Here is a 22,503-nt window from a genome sequence, read left to right as displayed (position 1 = left end):
ACACCTGCCCGTTAGGCGACACCCCTACCCGTTGATGGAAGTAGTATAGGGTGATGGCCCACTCCTGGAAAGGGAACACGGGTGGGTGGCGGTCCCTGCACCCTGGGCCCCTAGGGAGGGCAGCTGGGAAGACACAGCATCGGCTCCACCGCCCTGGTCACCCTGCCCGCCCTGTGAGTGATCACAGCTCCCCAGCCACTTCCAAGAGTGTGTTTATAAAAAAACAGCAATGGAGTACAATGCTGACCCTACAGAGTCCTCCAGGCCGGCAGGAGCAGCAGGCCCCAATTCCCGGCTCCCTGTGGCCCAGGGTGCGTGAGTCTGGGACTCCCGGCCCTCCAGGCCCCTCCTCTCCCTGAGAGCCTGATGCAGCTTGTGGGCTGGACCCTGGAGCCCAGCTGCATCCTGGTGGGTCCCAGGCGACTGAGCAGAGGGCTCGGATGGTGTGTGTCGGACCTCGGGATCCTCCCATCTGCTCCTGGGCCATCCGGGGCCTTGTGGCTCAGCCCACCTGCGGGCACAGCCGCAGGCCTCATCCTCACCATCCCAGCTCCCAGAGGCGCCGTAGGCACAAGTCCCTGCCCTCGAGCCTGGGGAGGGTCCAGCTGAGCCCGCTGCAGGGGATGCCAGGGGCCCGTGTCTGAGGCCAGTGACAGAAGCTTCCTGCTTCCTGGGCCGAGTGAGAGCCAGGGGAGCCGGACAGAGTGGTATTTGGAAGCCTGGGGGACCTCTGCCCATCCTCCAGCCATCGGCTTCCACCTGTCCTCCCCAGGTCCTGCCCTGCCGTGGTCTGGGCTACTGGGCCAGCTGCACGCCAGGCCCCGCAGTGGCCCCATTCTCCTGGGGGGTCTTGGAGATGTGCAGGAAGGTGGTCCTCATGGCCCGGTGGCAGGTGTCCACGAGTGCAGGGACGTCTGCCACAGTGAGGCCGCTGGTGGGGATGGCTTCCAGCACCTGCACTGTGACTGTTCCTGTGGGGGAAGCAACAGACCTCAGTGGCCTGTGGGGAGCTGGGGCCCACCTCGGCCTGCTGCCCTGGCCTCGCCTCTCCCCAGCCCCCCACAGCCCCTCCCTGAGAAGCCCCTGAGGCCGGGCTCTTCCCCTGGACTCCCTAGCCGTAGTGGGTTATTTTAATTGCGGTAACGTTGCTGCAGTGAAACCCATGGCTGCCTGGCCTTCACGCCGCAGTTTCGACAAGTCTGCGCTCCCCTGTTACTGCCCCCAGAAAGCCCCACTTCCTGATCAGCCCCTACCTCACTGCCTGGCCTCTGCCCTCCATACGGGGCGAGGGGCTGGGGGAGAGATGGAGCTGGGTTCCCCCACTGCTTTCCAACTTTGACCCCACTGTCCCATCTGGGCACCAGGTGCCCATGTTCTGGGAACTGGCTGGAAGGGGCAGAGGCCACGAGGCCCGCGGCCTGTGCCCCTGGGCTGCCTGGGTTCCATCTACCCCATGTGGGCATCAGCCTGGATGCATGGGTTCAGAGGCCACCCTCCAGCCCTGAAGGAGGCTGCCTCAAGGCCCCCAAGCTGGGTGTGAAGTCGGGCACCCAGCCTACCCTCTTGGAGCCTCAGTTTCCTCATCTGAAAAATGGGCCCAGCACCACCCATCTCACAGGGCCAGGAGGCCATGCCGCCCACGGCTGGGACTCCAGCCTGAATCACTCATTTGCCACATGGTCACCGTGTGGCTGTGCCACGGGTGCCACCGGGAAATGGGAACGATGAGGGGCCCGGGGCTCTGTGACCATAGGGTCAGGCGGGGCCTACACCCCAGGTGCACACATGTGGGGGTACCTGAAGTGAAGAACTTCTTCTTGGTGTTGTAGAAGGAGGAGAAGGAGGAGTACACCACGGGGACGATGGGCACCTGCGGGCAGGGAGACACACGGCTGAGGCAGCCCTGGGGACAGGCTGGGCACACCCCAGGCTGCATGTGGTTGGGGAGCCCTGTCCTGCGGCCCACCCACCCCTGCCTTCGCTGCTGCCATGCGTCCTTGTGGCTGTCCTGCCCCTGGGACCTGGGATACCTGTCCTGCCCTGGTTGACCCAAAGTTCCATCAGCTCATCCTGCAAATCTTTTACTCATCTCCTCTAGGAAGCCCTCCTGAGCTAGCACTTGTTTGTCTGGTTCACACCTGTCCCCATACTGGGTGTGCAGCTAGCCGGTGGGGGGGAAGGGGGGCAGGGCCCTATCCCGTTTAGGAGGAGGTTATGGCACTCTTCCCTGCCCACGCCTCCCTCCCAGTCCTCTCCATCTCAGGAAGCCAGCGAGGGAGGCAGCTCTAGCCAGGGGGAGGGGTGGAGCCTGCTGGTGTTCCTGGAAGTCACCAGGGTCAAATCCAAGGGCACTTGGGGGTGATCATTAACCCGAGGCAGCCAGAGAACCTCCAGGGGGCCAGCCGGTAGGCTGGGGACTGGGGGCAGGGACAGAAAAGCCGTGGGTCTCCTGGCTGAAGCTGTGCTGCGGCCACCCCCAGCCACCCCCATCACAGCCGCCAGTCTCCCCTCTCCTCTCCCAGAGCCAATCCAGCCCTCACTCTGCCCCCAAAGGGAAGTGACGTCAGCCCCAGGCTGGGCAGGTGTGCCCTGCACCTGGGCAGGGCTGGGATCACAGCCCAAGGATGCCCGCCCAGCCCAGCGCCTCCGGGGCTCCCCAGCCTCATAGCCTTAGCTGGGAGCCTCCGGAAGGAGGGCCCCCTCCCCACCACCTTGCACAGGGCCAGGCACCGGGGGCCACTAGTGGCCAGTGTGAGGGAAGGAGCTGAGACCCCTGCCCTGAGTGAGAACCCACCCAGGTGGGTAAAAGCTCCTTCTCCTGACGCAACCCTTCCCAGCACAGCGGCAGAGGCAGGACAGCTGCTGGGGAATGGCTATACCCTGGCCTCTCCCAGACACCCCAGGATGCACTGCACCCCTGGAGGCTGGGGACCAGGAAGTCCAGAGTCTGCAAGCGCTGCTCACAATGAGCTCCACCCACCCCGAGCTCTGGCCCGACCCGACGCTACACCTAAAGCCTGGCTTCTCCAGACCCACTGCCCATGCCCTGAAGCCCACCCCAGCCAGGCAGAAGCCCAGAATGAGCCTCCTGAGAGCTTGCCAGCAAAGGCCAGCGGCCCGGCTCCCCACCCCTCTACCTGCCCAGCCTCACAGGCCAAGCACTGAGTGCCCACCAAGGGCAGCTGGTCACTCTGGGCTCTGTGTGGGCGAAAGGCCCAAGGGGGCCGGTCAGGGGGCAAGTGTGGGAAGGGACAAGGAGGCCCTGTCCCCAACTCAGTGGGAGGAGTCCCTTGCGTGCCAAGGGTCCTCATCTTGGCTGGGTGGTCACCTCCTGCCTTAAGCCAGCCTGACCCCGCCTCCCCAGCCTGCACCCACCCCGGGAGGGCTGGGCTCGGCCTACCTGTGCCTGGACCGCCAGGTAGAAGGCACCCTTCTTAAAAGGCAGCAGGTCCCCATTGTCGTTGCGAGTACCCTCGGGGTAGATCCACACTTTGAGCTGCAGGGAGAGAAGAGCCTGGGCTGACCTCACATCCAGGCCGCCCCAGAAAGGCCACGCCCCCTCGCCTCCTAAGAAGCCCCACTTCGCAAAGCAGCTGGCATGGGACCCCACCTGCAGAGCATGGATGATGTGGGGGTCTTGTTTTTTCTGCCAAAAACAAGTCACACGCTGGCCCCTGCCTGGCCCTGCCCAGGCCCCACCCCAACCCCGCCCGGCCCCGGCCCTGCACACTCACGTTCTCCCTGACCATGCGTTCGCCCAGGTCGGCCATCACTGTCATGGCAGTGCTGGAGCGCTGCCGGTTGATGAAGAAGACGCCCCCGAGGTACATGATGAGGCCCACGGGACCCAGGAAGAGCAGCTCCCGCTTGGCGATCTGCACGCAGCGCTCCGGAAGGACCTCCATGAGGCCTGGGAGACAGAGACACAGAGACAGTGAGAGTGGGGGAGAAATCGTGCGCTGGAAGACAGCTGCTGAGAACCCACAGGCCTGCCTGGCACCCTGCCTTCTCCCTGGCTACCTGGATGGGTCGTGTGGCTTCCGAGCCTCTGTGTCCGGCCCTGAGGGAGGTACTGAGGCCGAGCTTGCCCAGGCACAGGCAGCCCTGTGTCCTCGTCCCCGGGACCCAGCCCCAGCCCCACAGAGCCCCAGCTCAGCAGGCCCCACTCAAACCCCAGAAGCCGCCCTGGAGGCCTGGCCTACCCATCATGTCCAGGATGCTCTGGTGGTTGGAGACGATGACACAGGGCCGGGCCTCCTGCAGCCTGTGCTGGTCCCGCACCTCGAAGCGGAGCCCGTAAAAGTACTTGAAGCTTCGCACGAACCAGCTGATGATGCTGCAGGGGAGGCCACCGTGAACACGGGTCCCGCAGATCCCGCAGATCCCGCAGCCAAGGTGGGGCGCGAAGGCCTGGGGGTGGGGTGTGGAGGAGGCTGGGGAGGGGCCTTCCTGGCACGGGGCAGGAGACCGGGAGACACAGGGGAGGGAGCCCCTGAAGCGGACAGAGTCCCGGGCCCGGCTCACCCACCTGGACGGCTGCCTTGCCTCCGTCTCCCCAGCAACAGGGGAAAACCCAGAGCCTCTGGAACTCGGATGCTAGGAGCGTGGGAAGGCGCCCACTTCCAAATCCACATCCAGGGGCCCACCCGGCCCTCATCCACCCCACAGGGGACCCAGCCGGAAAGGAACTGGCACTGGCTCTCACGTCCGCCATGAAGGACCCACGTCGGGGAGAGCAGCCTCTGCACCCCAGCAGAGGAAACAGGGCCCCACACACCCTGGGGAAGGTCACTGGCCCCTCAAGGCAGGGCCACATCAGGAAGAAAGTGTCAGCGCCAGTGGAGACCTCTGACAGGACCTCCGAAAGGCTCTTCCAGAAAAGAGCCAAGACGGAGAGCCTCTCTCACCCCTACCCTACAGAATCAGGCCGGGTTCTTTCCCCATGAAGAGGCGGTGGGAGGCTCAGGACTTGCCTGAGGTCACACCAGGAGCAGCAGCAGAGCCAGGGTCCGGGCCACCTGAGCCCCGGCCCCAGCAGCCCCCACTCTGGCAGGGGCCCAGCCCACTGGGGGCTGCCCTTGGAGCACCTGCAAATGTGAGGTGGCCTTGTCCAAGCAGCCCATCATGGTTGGGACCAGGGATGTCCAAGGGGCACCCAAAGACTCTGACGAGCTCTGAGTGTCCCAAGCCTCTGCCCTGCTGTGCTGCCAGGAAGCTCTGGGCACACCCCAGATAGGGCACCTGCCCATCACAGGGCAGCCGGCGGGGATGGAGCCAGGAGGATGGAGCTCCACTCCGAAGCTCTAGCAGGGGTGGATGGCCAGGGGCAAGGCTGTGCCAGCGCTGACCGGGGGGTTCCCAGTGCTGCTCCCCTCTCCATGCAGACTAGTGCCCCCCACTATTTGATCCCCCAACAGTCCTAAGGGCCCCCCGCTTTGTACAGATGAGTCTGAGTAACTGCCCCAGGCCACAGAGCAGAAATTCAAAGCCGGGGCCTTCTCTCAAAGCCATACTGGTGGGGATTTTTGTTGTTTTAACAGGGTCTTGCTCTGTCACCGAGGCTGGAGTGCAGCGTCACAATCTTGGCTCACTCCAGCCTTCACCTCCTGGGCTCCTCCCACCTCAGGCTCCTGACTAGCCGGGACCACAGACGTGCGCCACCACACCTGGCTAGTTTTTGTGTTTTTGGGTTTCACCATCTCTGGCCAGGCTGGTCTCGAATTCCTTCCTAGGCTCAAGCAATCTGCCCGCCTCGGCCTCCCAAAGTGCTGGGATTATAGGCCTGAGCCAATTCGCCCAGCCTTTAAAAAAAAATTGTGGTAAAATACACGTAACATAAAATGTATCTCCTTGGCCTTTTCTGGGTGCACAGTTCATGGGCGCTGGGCACACTCAGTGTCCAGCAGCCTCTTCTCCCTCCATCTCCAGAACTCTCCACCTTCTCTGGCTGACGTCTGTTCCCAAGCGACACAAACCCCTGTCCCCTCCCCGGCCCTGGCGCTCTGCCCTTCCATGTGTGAGCCCAGGCCTGTGGCAGCACCACCTCGGGTGGATGGGGCAATGCCCAGGACCCCGTGTTGCAGATGGGGAAACTGAGTCAAGGGGGGCCTAATGGCTAATTCTGATGATGGGTCCAGCTGTCCGTCCCTGGTCTTGGAAGCCTGGGGCCTCCTCAGATCTGCCCTCCTCAGCCAACTCTAGATACCTCCTCACCAGGCCGCGCCGACCACCGTCCCCTCCCACCAAGAAGGCGCACCCGGGCTGGCAGCACCCGCGCACTCATGGGAACTGCAGGGCTGTTTTGCCTCCACCCTCATCTGCACAATCCAGCTTCCCGGACCCCTGTGACGCTCCAAGAAGACGAGGAGGCAAAAGCCGGCAGTTCACCAGCAGAAAACACGGAACTGTCTGGTGCTAGCAAGACGGTCGTGTCGCCAATCAAAGAAATGCAAATGGAAACAAGAGTCTGTCCTCATCCTTCCCCCTGGCACAGATTAAAACGCCTGATAACAGGAGGTGCCAACAGGGCGTTGGGAACAGGCCCAGAGGCTGGCAGGAGTGAGGAGTCGCACAGACAAGATGCTTCTGTGGAGGGCAGGTTGGCAGGCCCAGCCAGAGCCCTGAGGAAACCTGGCCCCTCCCCTCGCAGAATCTTCCAGGAATTCGCCCGACGGCTGGAGTGAGAAGTCTGCGGTGCTCAAGTGTGCGTCGAATTAGGAAAACCTGAAAATGCTTAAATGTCCCCCAGTAGGGAGAGAAAAAGTAAATTAGGGTCCATTTCACAGCCAGCTGGGGCACAGGGAAAGAACAGGGCAGGTCCACACTCATCTCCCGTGAAGGACACACGTACAATTTCTAGCAGCAGCCAAGACACACCTGCAATTCCAAAGCCAGCTGCCTGCAGAAGGCTCGGGCCACATCTGAAAGGGACATTGGTTCCCTCTGGTAGTGACATCGGCCAGTTCCATCTTTTACTTTTTTATTTTTGAGACAGGGTCTCACTCTGTCACCCAGACTGAAGTGCAGTGGTGTGATCTCAGCTCACTGCAACCTTCACCTCCCGGGTTCAAGCCATTCTCCTGCCTCAGCCTCCCAAGTAGCTGGGATTACAAGCACAGGCCACCAGGCCTGGCTAGTTTTTATATTTTTAGTAGAGACAGGGTTTCACTATGTTAGCCAGGATGGTCTCGATCTCCTGACCTCATGATCCGCCCGCCTTGGCCTCCCAAAGTGCTGGGATTACTGGCGTGAGCCACCGCACCAGGCCAGCTAGTTTCTTAGTGTTGACAACTGCATCTTGGTGATGTAAGATGTTAACAAGGGAGGAAACTGGTGAGGCCATATGGGGTCCCCCGTAATATCTTTGCAACTTCTCTGTAAATCTACAATTATTAAAAAATAAGATGTTCGTTTATTTTTTATTTTTTTGAGACGGAGTCTGGCTGTCACCCAGGCTGGAGTGCAGTGGCATGATCTCAGCTCACTGCCATCACTGCCATCTCCACCTCCCGGCAAGCGATTCTCCTGCCTCAGCCTAGCAAGTAGTTGGGACTACAGGCGCCCGCCACCACGCCCGGCTAATTTTTGTATTTTTGGTAGAGACGGGGTTTCACCATGTTGGCCAGGCTGGTCTCAAACTCCTGACCTCGTGATCCACCCGCGTCGGCCTCCCAAAGTGCTGAGATGACAGGAAGGAGCCAGTGCGCTGAGCCCTCCCCTGTTTTGACTGTGGTATAACACCCATCACCTAAACAATATAATTGTACCCGTTTCTCAGCGCACAGTTCTGTGGCACTCGGCGCATCCACTGCTGTGCGGCCAGCACCGCCCTCCGGCTCCAAAACTTCTCCCTTTTTTTTTGTATCTAAGCTGCTTAGGGGATGGGTCGTGCACGGATACTTCTCTCAACTGTGAAAGACACGGGGTACAAACTCCCGCCCAGCAGGCAGCGCTGAGCAAGCACTCTGTCCTGCCGCCCACCACCGGCCCCTGGTCCTCAGGCCAGACAGATGGACGGACGGAGGCTGCCCCAGGCCAGCGGGAGGCTGTGGCTCTCTATAACTGCAGCCCACGGTGTGGCTGGGGGAGAAAGGTATACCCTGGGGGCAGAAGAAAGTCAAAGTTGACGTCCTCAAGGGGACAAAGGGCCATCTGCACCAGCCACGTGGGGCCACCGCACTTCCCCATCTAATGTCCCGTACATAGCTGAGCTTTCTGAAAGCTGGTGGGAAAGTATAGACTCTCACTTTACAAGCGGTTCCTGGATGGGCGCAGTGGTTCACGCCTGTAATCCCAGGACTTTGGGAGGCCGAGGCATGCGGATCACCTGAGGTCAGGAGTTCGAGACCAGTCTGGCCAACATGGTGAGATCCCGTCTCTATTAACAATACAAAAATTAGCCAGACGTGGTGGCAGGTGCCTGTAATCCCAGCTACTTGGGAGGCTGAGGAGGGAGAATCACCTGAACCAGGGAGGCAGAGGTTGCGGTGAGCCAAGATGGCGCCATTGTACTCCAGCCTGGGTGACAGAGCAAGACTCCAACTCACACACACAAAAAAAGTGTTTCCTCAGAGAGGAAGGGACTGAACTAAGCCCTGCAGAGGCTCCTGCAGCCGAGGACACCCCCGGGAACCCAGGCAGAGAAAAATCGCCTTCTAAGCACAGAGGCCCCCTGCACCTCCTGTGTGCAAAGCCTCGAGAAAAGGGCTCTACATGAGTCACCTCCTTTTGTTCTGACAGTAACCCCCCAGGGTAGGTACGATCATAACCCCCTCCTTCAGATGAGGAATGCGAGGTTCAAGGTTCAGCAAAGTTAAGTGACTTCCCCAAAGCCACACAGCAGAGAAGCCAGAACAGGCCTGAGCCCCTCCTCGGAACCCTGCTTCTGAGCTGGCGGAATCGTGCTGGGGCGGCGAGGGCCCCCAGTAGGACTCTAGGAGCTCATCCTGAGGCTCCCTCCCTCCCCTGGGCTACGCAGTCCCTTCAACCCCTCAGCAGGGCTGGGAGCTTGCTCCGGCCTCCCCCAGGAGGAAGCTCAGAGTGGCCAGAGCAGCCACTGTCCCCAGGCTTCTCCCACCAGCTTGCCCAGCCCAGGTCCTGTCCTGTGCCAAACACCCTGCCTCACCCAAACTCCCCTCCCACCAACCACGGGGGGACAAGGGGCTGCCCTGTCCTTTCCCCATGGCCTGGGGCAGGTGTCGCTGTGCCAGACCAGGACACAGTCACACGGACCCCAAATCCAGGTCCTGGGCTCCTTGCCTCCCCGGGGTACCCCAGCAGGGGCAAAGCCAAAGTCGCCGGAAGCCTGGGGCTCGGGGAGCCCTGCCGGCCACTGCCAGGCGGGTGACTTGTGCTAGCTTTGCCCAGCAAGGCCGGAGGCCCAGGAAGCAGCCCAGTGCCCAAAACTAAGAGAGGCTGAGCCCAGACCGGGCCCTTCTGGTGGCATCGGAGCAGTGGGCTCCTGCTGAGGGAAAGCCCAGGTCCTGCCTGGTCTTTTTCAGGAGCCCTCAGACTGGAGCCCACTGGCCTTGAGCGAAGCGCCGTGAGAGACCCGTCTGGGGTGGTGGGAACGCAGCCTCCTCAGGCCGCCTGAGCTCAGCCCCCAGACACCTAGGCTGCTGCCACACTCAGGCTCTGCGGCCTGACAGGGATTTGGATCCCATTTCTCTTCTTCCCAGCCATGGCCTCAGGCAATGCACTTGACTTCCTGGGCTCATTTGGAAGGGCGTGTGGGCTTACGTTCCTCCCCGGGGCACCCTCGGCCCAGGGCGGGACCTCCACCAACAGTGGCTGTGATGAGGATGACATGGGGGGAAAAGAATCCAAAATGGGTGGGGCCGGGCACGGTGGCTCACGCCTGTGACCCCAGCACTTTGGGAGGCTGAGGCAGGCGATCACTCGAGCCCAGGGGTTTGAGACCAACCTGAGCAATAGAGAGAGACCTTGTCTCAAAAAAAAAAAAAAAAAATCCAAAGTAAATCAAAGCGAAAGGCCCCTCAATGTGCCTAAGCCCCCAATCCCACCAGCACCTGGCTCAGGGAGGTGGTTCTAGGTCAGGGCCCAGCCAGGCTGTCCTCGTGGAAGGCCACTCGCTGACCCTTGCCCTGGTCCTGGGCTGGGACAATCCCAGGAGACCCAGCAGCTCTCTGAGCCAGGACTTGCCCATCCTCAGCTGCGTGAGCTCATTCAGGGCAGCCCCCTCCCCTACTGCTGGGGCTCGATGGGGCCACCGGGGACAGGGACCCCAGTGAGGAATCTGGTGTTTTCCGACAAGTGTCATCTGAGCTGCAGCACAAGGCGGAACAGGTCTGTAGGGGTGCGGGGTCCAGCCCACACAAACACCTGGATGTGGGGGGTCCCCGATGACTCCTCAAAGGGGATGTGTGGGAGTGCAGGTGTGGCAGACCGGAAGGAGTGGGGCCAGGGAAGCCCTCCCATCCCTCAGTCAGGACAGCTCCAATTCCTGGACCTGGAGAGCTCTGGAGGACCAAGGTCACGGTCTCCCTTGGGACTAAGACCCCAGTGCTGTGGTGACACAGGGCATCTGTCATCACTGATGGCATCTGTCATCACTGGACATCTGTCAGGGGACCCAGGACCGTGCACTGGCCGGCAAATCTGGGTCAAACCTTGCCAGACATCCCAAGTCCCCTGCGCGTTCTCCCCACACTGCGCGTGGTGTGGGCACGTGCTCCACGGGACAGGAGACTGCCCTGCAGCCAGGAGCTGTCACGACCACTAGTTCCCAGCCTCCAGATACCAGCAGAGCGTGGGGTTCAATTCGGGGAGCATCCTGAAGAGGAAGGGCACCCCTTTTCTGTCTGGGACGCTGAAAATGGTGGGAATAGAGGTCAAAGGAGCCGGAAACTAACTGCTGTTTCCCTAGGCTGCCCTTCTGGTCCCCTTTGCTGTATGAAAAAGTAAACTTCTCTGTGGATTAAGCTGCTATCTTGAGGGTTTTCTGATCCTATAGCTGAACCCAGCTGTAGGGCACAGAGCAGCTCTGGGCTTGGCTTTCCTCTGTCGAATGGATGTACCAGGGCATAGGCCCGTGGTGAGGAAACGTGCCCTGCAGCTCCACCCTAACTGTGCACACAGGGAAGGGCTCGGGGGCACCCCCTGCCTGGAAGGGGTCCGTGGTCTCAGCCCCAAGCCCGGTGGGAACAAAGGCTGCCTCGGCGGTTCTAGTCCCATCACTGTCCCTCACATGCTCAGAACTACGGCGTAGACGGTGGGGATCTCTTGGGTGCCGCCTGGAGCCCCGTGGGGAGGGGCTGGGCCTCAGCCAGGGCAGCCACTGCTCAGCGGCAAGATGGAGCACCGCTCCCAGAGCTCAGGCCTGCTGCAGGGTGCCCCAGCGGTCCCAAGCGCTGGGCTGGGAACAGGGGGAAAGGGAAAAGCAGGGACTCTGGAGTCACTGTCAGTGGGTTCGAACCCCCGTTCCACCCCATCCTGGCTTGGGGACCCTGCCCCAGTTTCAAGTTGCTTATCTCAGCCTCAGTGTCCTTATTTATAACACGGAGCACACGCGAATCCCTGTTCCCGAGGCTGGAGGCACCCGTGGCGCACGGCAGGAACAGAGGCCGAGTATCCCCTCCTTCCCTTCCAGCTCCCGGGTCCCTTCCCTGGAGTGACAAAGCGCCTCCTCTTCATCTGCCTTTCTCACCCCTCCCGACGGCCCCCACGGAATGAACGCGCGTTCGCAACAGCCCCACTCTTAGCCACTGCTGGGAGTCTTGGGAGTCATCAGGGACCCTGGGGCCTGGGGAGCAGGTGCAGAGGTGTGGGGGAAGGTAGCCGTGGAGCCCCAGGCCTCTCCTCCAGACTGCCCTGCCCTCTGGCCCTCCCTTCTCTTCAGGGACCAAAACAGGAACAAAACACCTGCTGTTAGCAGCCAGTGTCCCGGAAGCCACTACTCCACAGGCCTGAGCCTGGGTGCTGCCCTGGAGAGGTGAGGGCAGCAGGAGGGTCCCATCCAAGCACCATCAGAGGCCCCATCAGAGGCCCCAGGTCCCAAGGACGCCCGGGTTAGCCAGAATCTCCAGGCTGAGATGGGGACAGGGCCGAGTGGGGCAGCAGGGCCAGTGCCAGCCAGCCCAGCCTGCCAGGTCCATAGAAAGGGCAGCAGGTGAACTGTGATTTGGCCCCTGGGAAACAGCCATGAAGTCCAGGCAGAGGCCCCTGCAGAACAAGCCAGGCTTTCTCACACGAGGTGGCCGCCGATGAAGAGGCCCCTGGCCTGTGGCCTGGCTCAGTAGTGGGGTCTGCTCCAAGGTCTCCTAAGTCAGGTGCACCATCACTTCTGCTGAAAGAACAGGACTCTGTCCCCTGTCTGCACCCCAGGACACACCTGGCACAGGATGCCCTGCTGGCATCAGAACCACACAAGCCATTTCCTCAGGGTGGAGGGCACCCCCCCAAGGAACCCACAGACTGGCCCCTCCTCAGCTGGGAAAGCTGCACCCTCGCCCCTACTCTGAAGCACCCCAGGGGCAGAGGGGGGGCCCTCACAGAGACCCCTGCCTACAGGGGATACCAGGGTCAGAACCACAGGTGAGGCCTTCAGAGATTCCAGCACAGGTGCCCAGAGCCCAGGCCCCAGGAACTCCCTGTTTCTGCAAACTGCCTTCCTCCCTGAAGGGCGCTCCACTGGGGATGTCAGCGCCAGTCACCACCCGGGCCAGCCGTGGAGTGTGCACTCCCCGGGACCCCGGCCTGGGCCACCTGGCCTGCGTCACCACCGGTCACACACATGTCTGGCTGAGCAGCCACCAGGCCCTTCTCGGACTCTCCATGCTCACCATCAGCCCCAGGGTCCTTCTTCATATTCCTGGAGCTTCTGGGGCTCCGTGGGAAGCCATGGCTGGGCAGGGGGGGTCCATGAGTGTAGGCCCGTTCCAGCAGCCTCAGTGCCCTCCCAGGACTGGCAAGGACAGCGAGTGCGGGGAGCTAGCAAACCCTCACCCACTGCCTCTGGAACCACGGGGAAGGGGGCCTCTGGGGCCACAATGCCCTCACCCCAGGCCATTGCAAAAGCCACTGGCTGGGCAGTCCAAACAGGGCAGAGAGAAATGTAGCAACAGCCTGAGGACGGCTAACAGGGAGAGGGGGCAGGCAAGAGCCTTCTCCGGCAGCCACCCCGCCCAGGAGCAGGCAGCCCCCGCCGTCTTTGGCAGCCCACTCTGACCTCCGGCCCCCAACCCCAGCCTGGCAAAACCAAGCTCCCACCTTCTGGAAGGCGTCCAGGGGAACATTTCAGCCCCGCCAAACCCTAGTCCTAACTCTTCCTTCCCTTCGCTTGGAAGCTGGACCCCCGGAGCGGGAGGCCAGGGGCGCCCTCCCCAGCACAGAAGCAGGTCCCCTCCGGGTCCCCCACCTCCCTGCGAAGAGGAAGGGGAGAGAAAGGGGAACCCGCCCCACAGGTGCGCCCATCACCGGGCGGACAGGCAGGAGGGCGTCGGAGGGAGGCCGAGGGGCGCCCCCACACCGCCGTGCGCCCCGATCAATGGCCCTGGGGCAAGTCCCCGCCGCCCTGGCCTCCGTTTCCCCGCTCAGGAAGCAGGGCTGAGCCTCTCCCAGCGCGGCCCGGCCCCCTTTCTCTCCGAAAGCCGCTCCGCCCCCGGAACCCCACGCCGGGCTGCAGGGACGCGGCGGAGGCCGAAACCGGTGTAGACGCCCGGGGCCAGGGCGGGGGGTGGGGTGCTGAGCACTGTGACGCCGGCTCCGGGACCCCCTGACTCCGCGACCCCCTCCCGTGCCCGCCGCCGGCCCAGGCGCGCTCTCCCCGGAGCCCCGGAGCCCCGGAACGGGGCGGGCCGGGCGGGGCAGGAAGGAGGGAAACCCAGAAGAAAGTTAGGGAAGCGGAAGCGGCGCGGCCCCTCCCGGCGGCCCCCGGCCTTGCCTCATATTCTCCACCGTCCGGCCGCCGTGGCGCAGCAGGCAGACGAGCGAGGCCACGGCGGACACCGCGAAGCACAGCGCGCAGTACAGGGCGACCTTGGCGTAGAACTCCGCCGCGCGGCTCAGCTGCACCAGCAGCAGCAGCAACAGCAGCGCCGCGGCCAGACACGGCCACAGCTCCATGGCCCGGCCCGGCGCCCGACGGCGCGGCCAGATCGCTCTCGCTCTTGCTCCGGCTTCTCCCCCGCGCGCTCAGGCCCCTTATTGCGAGGGCGGCGGGCCGGGGCGGGGCGGGGCGGGGCGTGGCGCGCGGTGGGGGAGGAGCGTGCGGCAGGGAAGGGCTAGGTGCGGCGCCCCGCCCCGACACTGTCCCCAACCACGCCCCAACACGGTCCCCTCACCAGGCTCCGCCCCGACACGGCCCCTCAGCCCCGCCCCGCCACTGTCCCCAACCCCCCCCCCAACACGGCCCCCCATTCCCGCCCTGGGTCACCCGGCCCGGCCCTCGGTAAGCCTTCTGCCAGGTTACCGAGGCTCTGGCGCTCTGCTCCCACCCTCCCGGTCCCAGGGGGCCCATCATGGCTTGCCGGTGGCTCTGGCTCTGGCGCTGCCCTCCATGGTCTGGGCCTCCTGCCCCGCCCGGTGCCCCCTCCCCCCGCTGCCCGGGCAGCCACAGGCTCCTGCGCGCAGAACCACAGCTCCCCAAGGGCGTAAAACCAGCGGGGATGCGCCCGTGCCAGGCCGGTGGCCACGCAAAGAGCCGCTGGAACCGCCCCCGAGTGACCAGTGGCCACCTGAGAGAAGGCCTGGCTCTTAGGGTGTCCTTGGGCCCCTGTGGGGAGACTCTTGGGGGCGCACAGGCAAACTGGGGCGTGTGTCTGGGCGGGGCTGGGATGCCCCACCCTGGGTGCCGGAAGTAGCCTTGTCACCAGGGACGCTCCGGGGGGCAGGCGAGGTGGGTGTCAGGTGGCGGCGTTCACATCCGCTTGGCAGCACGGCCAGCGTGGCAGGGCAAGGTGCGGCTGGGACAAGGGCAGCAGTCACCTGGCCCAGCCCCCACCCGGCGTCCCACCTCAGGGAGCAGATGGAGATTGAAAAGCAGTTTCCTGGGGTCCCTCCTCATAGGGACTCTTGGGTTTGCTGCAGTTGCGGGAGTGCTGGCCGCCCTGTGCTCTGAGGGGTCAGCAGGGGATTACGGCCCCTCTTTTTTCAGATGCAGAGTTGAGCTGTTAAAACATTCCCCTGAACATTGTAACCACCCCCCAAACTGTACCGAGACAACGACAAATACAGAAACTGCTCTTCAAATGAATGGGGAACTGCAGTCCTGAAGGACGTGGGGTCTCACTGCCTGGGCTCAGCAGCCCCTGCCCAGGCGGTACCAGCTTTTCTTGAAAGTGGAGATGCATCCTTTTGCCTTAGGCCTGTGGGCGTCTTACAGCGAAGCCCAGGAGAGCATTCTCCAGCCCAGTCTCCTTCTAGATCCATTTGGGCTTCATCTGGAATCAGCTTGGAGGGCCTGGCTTGACCTCTTTCCACTCTTGGAGCCGGAACTGCACACCCCGCAGCTGGGAGGTCTGAGAGCTGCACTGCTGTGCCTCTGGGAGGCTGAGAGGTGGCTGCTGATGGCTGCGGGGTTTTCATCTTCCAGGGCAGATGTGGTGGGTGCATGCTGCAGCCAGGAGTGCTGCTGCCAGGAGCTGGGGGATGTGGGGGTGTGGGCTGGGGTCCCAGGTGGACTTCCTGGAGGAGTGGGGCTTCACAGCACCTTCAGCTGGAGGCTCTGTGCACCCAGGTCCCAAGCAGGTTGTACCCTGGCTGTGGAATCCAGTGCTCACAACCCTCAGGCCTGTCCAGGGGTTTTACGTGCCAGCCCCCTTCTTGTCCTTTACCTCCCAGCCCACCGACCTTTCCAGGGTGGCCACCATCTTCCTGCACCCCCAGGTGACTGTGTGTGTGTTGGACACCTCTCCCTCCTCTCCTCCCCCCGGAATGGAGCCCGTGGGGCCTCTTCTGTTTTGTGCACCATGTGTGACCAGCACTCAGGCCAATATCTGGCGCAGAGCAGGTGCCCAGCACACACTTTCTCTAGTAGCAAAGGCATCCCCATTTTACAGAGGGAAAACTGAGGCTCTCAAGGGTGAACACCAGACAGCCGGGACGTGACAGAGGAAAAGAGGCTGACTCTGACCCAGAAGGCTCCTGCCAGGGCTGGCAGGAGCAGCACCAGGGCAGCACACGGTGACCCTGTTGCCTCCCCAGACAAGGTGGGGTTTTGCCCACTCCTCTCCTGAAGAGGGTGTGATCCAGTTTCACCTCCTCCCTCTTCTCTGCACCTTGCAGAAGGGTTGAGAGAAACGTCCACTTTTCCTCCGACAAGATCCGAGAGGAGGCGGCCCGGGGACTCGGGGAATGATGAGGAAGTACTTTGTATTTTAATATAATGCCACATTTGGGAAGCTAACACATTATTTGTTTCTAGAAGTAAAGCTCCAGGAATCTTATGGGCTGGCAGAGACGCCAAGAAAAGAGATTTTCTTCTTTTTTTTTTTTTTTTTTTTGAGACGGAGTCTTGCTCTGTCACCCAGGCTGGAGTATGCAGTGGCGTGATCTCGGCTCACTACAAGCTCCGCCCCCTGGGTTCAAGCGATTCTCCTACCTCAACCTCTTGAGTAGCTGAGATTACAGGCGCCCAACACCACACCCAGCTAATTTTTGTATTTTTAATAGAGACTGGGTTTTGTCATGTTGGCCAGGCTGGTTTCAAACTCTTGACCTCAAGTGATCTGCACGCTTCGGCGTCCCGAAGTGCTGGGATTACAGATGTGAGCCACTGTGCCCGGCCTCGAAAAGAGATTTTCTCTAAAATGAGTGCTTCTCACCCAGGGAGGGCTGGCATGGGCTCTGCTGGGTTTATCCCAAGAGTGTGGTGAGGGACTGGGAGCCTGGTTCTGTTGTGTAGGGATGGCCAGCGCCCTGTCTGACCCTTGAGATGCCCTCAGCTACCGGGGCAGGGGGTGCTGGGCCGGTGGTGGCCATGCAGCTGTACCCACCCAAGGACAGCTGAGAGTCCTCCTGGGCATTTGCTGGGACCCGGCCAGACAGCGCATGACACCAGGTGACAGTGAGAGCTGAGTTGGCACCAGCTCCTGAGGCCCGGGGATCCCACAGCCCAGGGAGCGAGTGAGGACGGAAGGACCAGCCAAGCCTCTCCAATTCCAAGAAGCAGAGATGAAGCCAGCGCTGTGTGGCCCAGGAAGGACTGGCAGGGGCAGGGCAGCCAGGCTTTGAAGACCAGTCCATCTGGCTTTAAAACCTCAAGGCACCAGAGCCTCGGTTTCCTCATCTGTAAAGTGGAGACGCGACGCTCGATGTGCCCAGCGTGTGACAGGAGGCAGCTTCCGGGCCGCCGGGGCACGTGGGCCTGACTAGGCCTCTCCCCAAAGACCTGCCCCGGAGACACACCGGGACGAGAGCCAGGGAAGGGGAGGGCTTCTCGGCAGCTGGAGACACTGGGACGTGTGGCCAGGGGGCAGCCACGGCACAGCTGGGCCTCGGGCTGGTCCCTTCAGGGGCTCCCTCCTTCCAGGGAGGACATCAGAGCCTGGCCTGGAGGCTGGACGGGGAGGCTGGGCTATGCTGGGACCTCAGCCTGCACAGAGTGGCTGAGGTCCAAGCTGGGCATGCCTGGGGCTCTCGGGCACAACATACCCTGGCCGACGGGTTGTCCGACCTCCTGGTGGGTGTGCTGGCCTCAATGCCATTCCCACCACCTGTAAATAAAGCAGTCTGTGAATCTTTCATGGGCATGTGCTTAAAAATAGATGAGGTGAGCCCTCTGGGCTGGCTGCCCGGGCCTCTGCAGCAGGCGGGGTGGTCCACAGTCTCCCCAGGGAGTCAGGGAGGGCGGGTGAGGGCCCCAAGGGGTGCTGGCCAGGGCACTTGGGACCTTGGGATATATGGCCCCGGATGTGGGAGCCAACAGGAGGTCATGGCCTTGGATGTCCCATCCGGAGCTCTTAGGTCACAGGCTGGGGTGGGAGTGAGGGGCAGAGCGCACCCCACAGGGTACTTCTGCCGGGAGGGTGTCTGGGCTGGGAGACAGAGAACAGAGGTGGATGGAGAGGACAGGGGCGGGGAGGCATCAGGAGACAGAAGGGAGGAGACGGCCCAGGGAGGAAGGGCCCACACTGCAGTAGCCCTTCCCTGCCCAGAGCAGCTGTGCCCTATGCACGGCCTCTCGCACCCAGGACACCTGTGTCTAAGTGGCGCATCTGAGGAGCAGGGAGCCGGGGCAAGTCGGGCTCCGTGGCAGGAAGCACCAGAGCAGACGCAGAGCTCCGGCCTCTGACACGGCCACAGCTGGAGCTCACACAGGACCGCGGAGGCCCAGAGGGTGGCGTGTGCCTGGGCCCCAGTCCGAGAGGGATGTGGTGCAGGGCTGAAGAGCTCAGGGTCAGAGTCAGGCAGCCCAGCCCAGCCAGGAGACCCTGGGTGACCTTGGATCAGTCCTGCCTCTCTAGGCCTCAGTTTCCCTTTCGTGCAGGGGGCGTGTGATGATTCAGTGGGACCGAGGCTTGGGACGGCCCAGGCCAGCCCAAGCAAGGCGGGGATGAAGGCCCAGCCAGCAGCCTCGGCCTCACCCCATGGCTTTTTACTCACTGCTGAGGGCGGCGTCCGATGAGGCCCAGGGCCTCCAAGCCCCTCCTCTTGTATCTCGCCTAGGGCACAGGAGGGAGGCAAGTGCCCCAGAGAATGGGCGCTTCAGGAGCCCCCTCCACTGCCAAGGCCGCCCCACCCGCCACAGCAGGCGCTGCTTCCTGAGCCCCTCCAAGGGCCTCCCGACTGTGGGCGGGGCTCGGAGCAGGTGATCCCACTGGGGCAGAGGAGCGGAGGTCGCAACCCCAGCAAGCGGGGACAGGGGGGCCTGGGCTGCAGTGGGCTCCTCCTTCACCCTTCCCCCGAATACCTCCAGAGCACCTATTTCCCCAATTTCCCCACCGGCGGTGGTGTCCAGGGGCTTGGCTCTTGCAGGGTGGCCCTGGCTCTGGCCCTGCGCCCTGCCCATGACGCCATCAGAAGGGCCTTTGGCAGCACTCGTCCAAGCCTTAGCAAACCCAACTGGGGGCTCAGACCCGCCCCCCAATTTCGGGAGCGACTTCACCTTTCCACAGGATCATCCTCTTGGCAAGATGAGGCTGAGGCCAGGGGGTTAGGGGCTCAGCATCGCCGTCAAAGCCGAGGCCTGAGTGCCACAGGCCGTCACCTCTTCCACCAAATGAGAGAAACAGCAAGACCTCAAGGAAGGGCCGTCAGGTCCCAGGCGAGGCTGCAGTTTCCTTTGGTGAAGTGTCCGAGAGACACTGCAGGGGCTCCCGACGCTGGGTCCTTCTCAGGCTGAGCGCCGCACTCCCACGGCCACCCGGCTGGTGCACCCAGTTTCCAGGGAGTCCAGGCAGCCCCCCGTGGACCTGGTGTCCATGTCCTCCTCTGAACCATGCCAGGCCTGGGCCGTGGGAATCTGTGCTGCCGTGTGGGGCAGGGGCCTGTGTCCTGGGGCCGTGCCAGGCCTGGGCTCCTGTGGGCAGAGGCAGGCGGGCTTCCCTCCCCACCCGACTGCCCACCCATGGGTTCGCTTCCAGCACGCACCCTCTTCTCTGCCCCTGGCCCACGGCAGGCGCCCCATGGCAGGTGAGCCATTGGTGAGTGAATGAGTGACTGAAGGAGGGAGGAATCCGCCCTTCCGATCCCAGTGGCAGCGTGGACTGTGCAGAGCCTGGAGCCCTCAGTTGTCAGGGGCCACCTGGGAAATGGCGCACCGAGAGCCTCTGGAAGTCCTGGGAAGGAGTGGCCTTCGGGGATGGTGGGCGGGCTTCAGCCAGGGCCAGGGGCAGCCTCCGAGATCCAGACACGACAATGACTGGGCCCCAGTGAGGCAGGAGAAGAGGGTCTGGAGCCTGGGAACCTAAGGCTGTTTCACGCTGACTCCCTAGAACAAAATCAAATGGAAACACATCAGCTACGACAGGAAATAACCTCTCCGTTTACACAGGGCAGATACCAAGTAACCAATGGAAACCTCTGGGGCATATTTAGACCCCAGGCAGTTCCGTAACAGGGCTCCCGAGGCTCTGTGCTCAGCCCCGCTCCCACTGTGGAGTGCGCGTTCAGGTTCAACACATCTCTGCCTTTGCTGCGTCCTTCTTCCGTTGCTTCGTGCATTTTGTCCAGTTCTCTGTTCATGATGCCAAGAACCTGGACACCCTCTGCTGGACATGAGGCTGTGCTGACCTGCCCTCAGCTTGGCCAGTGTCTGCCCCACACACTCCATTTTCTTCTTTTCCATCCCAGTGGGTTGGAGTGTCTGAGCCCAAGTTGAATTCCAGGTGGAGTTGTGACTTAAATGTAATCAAGGAGACTCCAGCAGGAGTCCAGAGGCCACAGTGAGGGCGGGTGCATGGCAGGCAGGGAGAGAGGAGGGCAGGACCTGGGTAAGGAGGGAGCCAGAGGAGCTGCCCCGGGCGCCTAGCCTGGCTGTGCAGGTTGTGCACTGCACAAGCCTAGAGGGTGTCAGCAACACTAACTACACCTACAGCGGTGCCTTCCAGAGCAGAGGACACAGGGCTCTGGCCTTTGACCTCTACCACGCCCCTCACCACCCCAAGGCCTCAGCACAAGAGCCCTGAGTGCAGGTGAGTGGGTCAGGTCCTCTTGTCTCTGGGTAAGAGGTGAGCCCAGCTCCCACCCTCCCTGCCCTGCTGCACCCTGCCTGAGTCACAGCCCCGCCTGAGTCACAGCCTCGGGCAGGTGTGGCAGACGGTGGCCATCCCTGCCGAGCTAGCTACAGCCCTGCCTGCTCCTGGGAGCCGCCTTCCAAGAGCCTGCAAGTCACCTGTGCTGCCCCTGGCAGGGTTGCCAGATTTACCAAACAAAACAAAAACCCAGGGCTCAGGTTAGATCTGCACTTCAGATAGGCAAGGAAGAATATTTTGGCATAAACATGTCCCCTGTAATATGGGGACATACTTACACTAAAAAGTGTTATTTGTTGTTTATCTGAAACTCAGATCTAACTGGGTGTCCTGTATTTCAGCTGGCGACCCCTTCCCCAGCCTAGGGCCAAGTCCGGCAAGGCCACCCCTGGATTCTCCCCAAGGCCTCTGCGAAGGGCTGGGCAGCACTGCCCTCTGGTGGACAGGCCCCGGGGTGGGGTGGGGTGGGGTGGAGTGGAGGCGGCGCCAGGCCACAGGGCAGAGGGACGGAGGGAGGAGGGGGAACATGTGGCCCCAGACGCGGGAGCCCACAGGAGGTCACGCCTTTGGATCTACCATCCTTGGTCCTTAAAGCGTCCCCAGGGGCACTTGCCACTTGCTGTGCTCCAACCTTCCACACAATCCCAGAGTCTTCCTATGAGTGCTGGGCCGGGAGGGGTTGGGGGGGGGAACCACCCCAGGAATCCAGGGCCCCTCCAAAACTCAGCAGCGCCAGGCAGGAGCCTCCCAGCCCCACCCACGGCGTGCGTCCTCCGAGCAGTGGATGCCCCCGGGCCACTAGTGGGAACCAGCATGGAGGGGCCCTGAGACTGCGGCTCTGCCTGCATGACTGGAGCTGCACAGGCGCCTCCGGGCGTTTGGGGTGCACTGAAGTTCCTCCCCTCTGCAAGTCCACCCACCCCAGTTTCTGGGCTTGGGGAATTAGTTTTCCCTGCCTCCCTCCCTCCCTTCTCTTCCTTTCTCCTTCCCTATTCCTTCGTGTTTCTAGGTGTCTTTCATCCAAATCCCCAGCGCCCCCAGTTTGCTGCTGCTCTATGGCCAGGACCCTCCGCACAGGGCACGATGGAACCTGGGGACCCTGGGCCCTTTGCCTTCAGGGGCTCCTTCCTTGATAAAAATACATTGAAAATTATATTTTATGAGTGTGTTGGTATAAAGACAGATACAATCTTCCACTTTAAAAATTCATTTCCAGCCGGGCGAGGTGGCTTATACCTGTAATCCCAGCACTTTGGGAGGCCAAGGCGGGCAGATCATGAGGTCAGCAGTTCGAGACCTGCCTGGCCACATGGTGAAACCCCGTCTCTACCAAAAATACAAAAATTAGCCGGGCATGATGGCGGGTGCCTGTAATCCCAGCTACTTGGGAGGCTGAGGCAGGAGAATCGCTTGAGCCTGGGAAGCGGAGGTTGCAGTGAGCCGAGATCGTGTCATTGCACTCCAGCCTGGGCAACAGAGCGAGACTGTCTCAAAAAAACCAAAACCAAAACCAAAACCCTTTCTTTAAATGGTGTTAACCTCTCCCTGTTGTTGCTCAGTCACCTGTACAAATAGAGGCAGACACATTCTCTTGCCAGCGCACTGCACTGCCCAGTACTGTGGGGCCTGGCTGAGCACAGTGCCCGGGCCCTGGGCCTGCCTCCTCCCCAGCCTCCCAGAGAACCCTGCGGAGAGCACCTGGCCGCAGCCCTGGGGCGACGGCAGGTGGCTCTGTTTTCACACCACCTTCTTAATAAGCAGGCAGAAGCCAGGCGGGCCAGGAGAATGTGTCCTGGCTGGCAAGACAGACGGTCAAGAAGCCTGGCAGGAGCCCAGCGTCTGCCTGGTGAGA

The 22,503-nt window shown here is 62.2% G+C and overlaps 1 protein-coding gene across 2 annotated transcripts; it reads right to left on the bottom strand.

Moving 5' to 3' along the window:
* Positions 1-195: 195 nt before the first annotated feature.
* AGPAT2 (1-acylglycerol-3-phosphate O-acyltransferase 2) lies at positions 196-14,238 on the bottom strand. 2 transcript variants are annotated; one of them, XM_055270342.2, is made up of 6 exons: positions 13,901-14,238; positions 4,203-4,336; positions 3,735-3,910; positions 3,401-3,496; positions 1,798-1,870; positions 196-971 (listed from the first exon to the last, which is right to left on the bottom strand). In XM_055270342.2, the coding sequence occupies exons 1-6, from the start codon at positions 14,080-14,082 to the stop codon at positions 796-798; spliced, it is 837 nt and encodes a 278-aa protein (XP_055126317.1). In that variant the 5' UTR covers positions 14,083-14,238; the 3' UTR covers positions 196-795. The 2 variants fall into 2 exon arrangements, with proteins under 2 accessions (XP_055126317.1, XP_055126318.1); XM_055270343.2 differs by lacking the exon at positions 3,401-3,496 and having other exon boundaries at positions 13,901-14,184.
* Between the last annotated feature and the right edge of the window lie 8,265 nt (positions 14,239-22,503).

Source organism: Symphalangus syndactylus, chromosome 3 (genome assembly GCF_028878055.3).
Source record: "Symphalangus syndactylus isolate Jambi chromosome 3, NHGRI_mSymSyn1-v2.1_pri, whole genome shotgun sequence".
Classification (NCBI taxonomy): Eukaryota; Metazoa; Chordata; class Mammalia; order Primates; family Hylobatidae; genus Symphalangus; species Symphalangus syndactylus.
The sequence above is the reverse complement of the archived record's forward strand: the minus strand, read 5'-3'. Positions and strand labels throughout refer to the sequence as shown.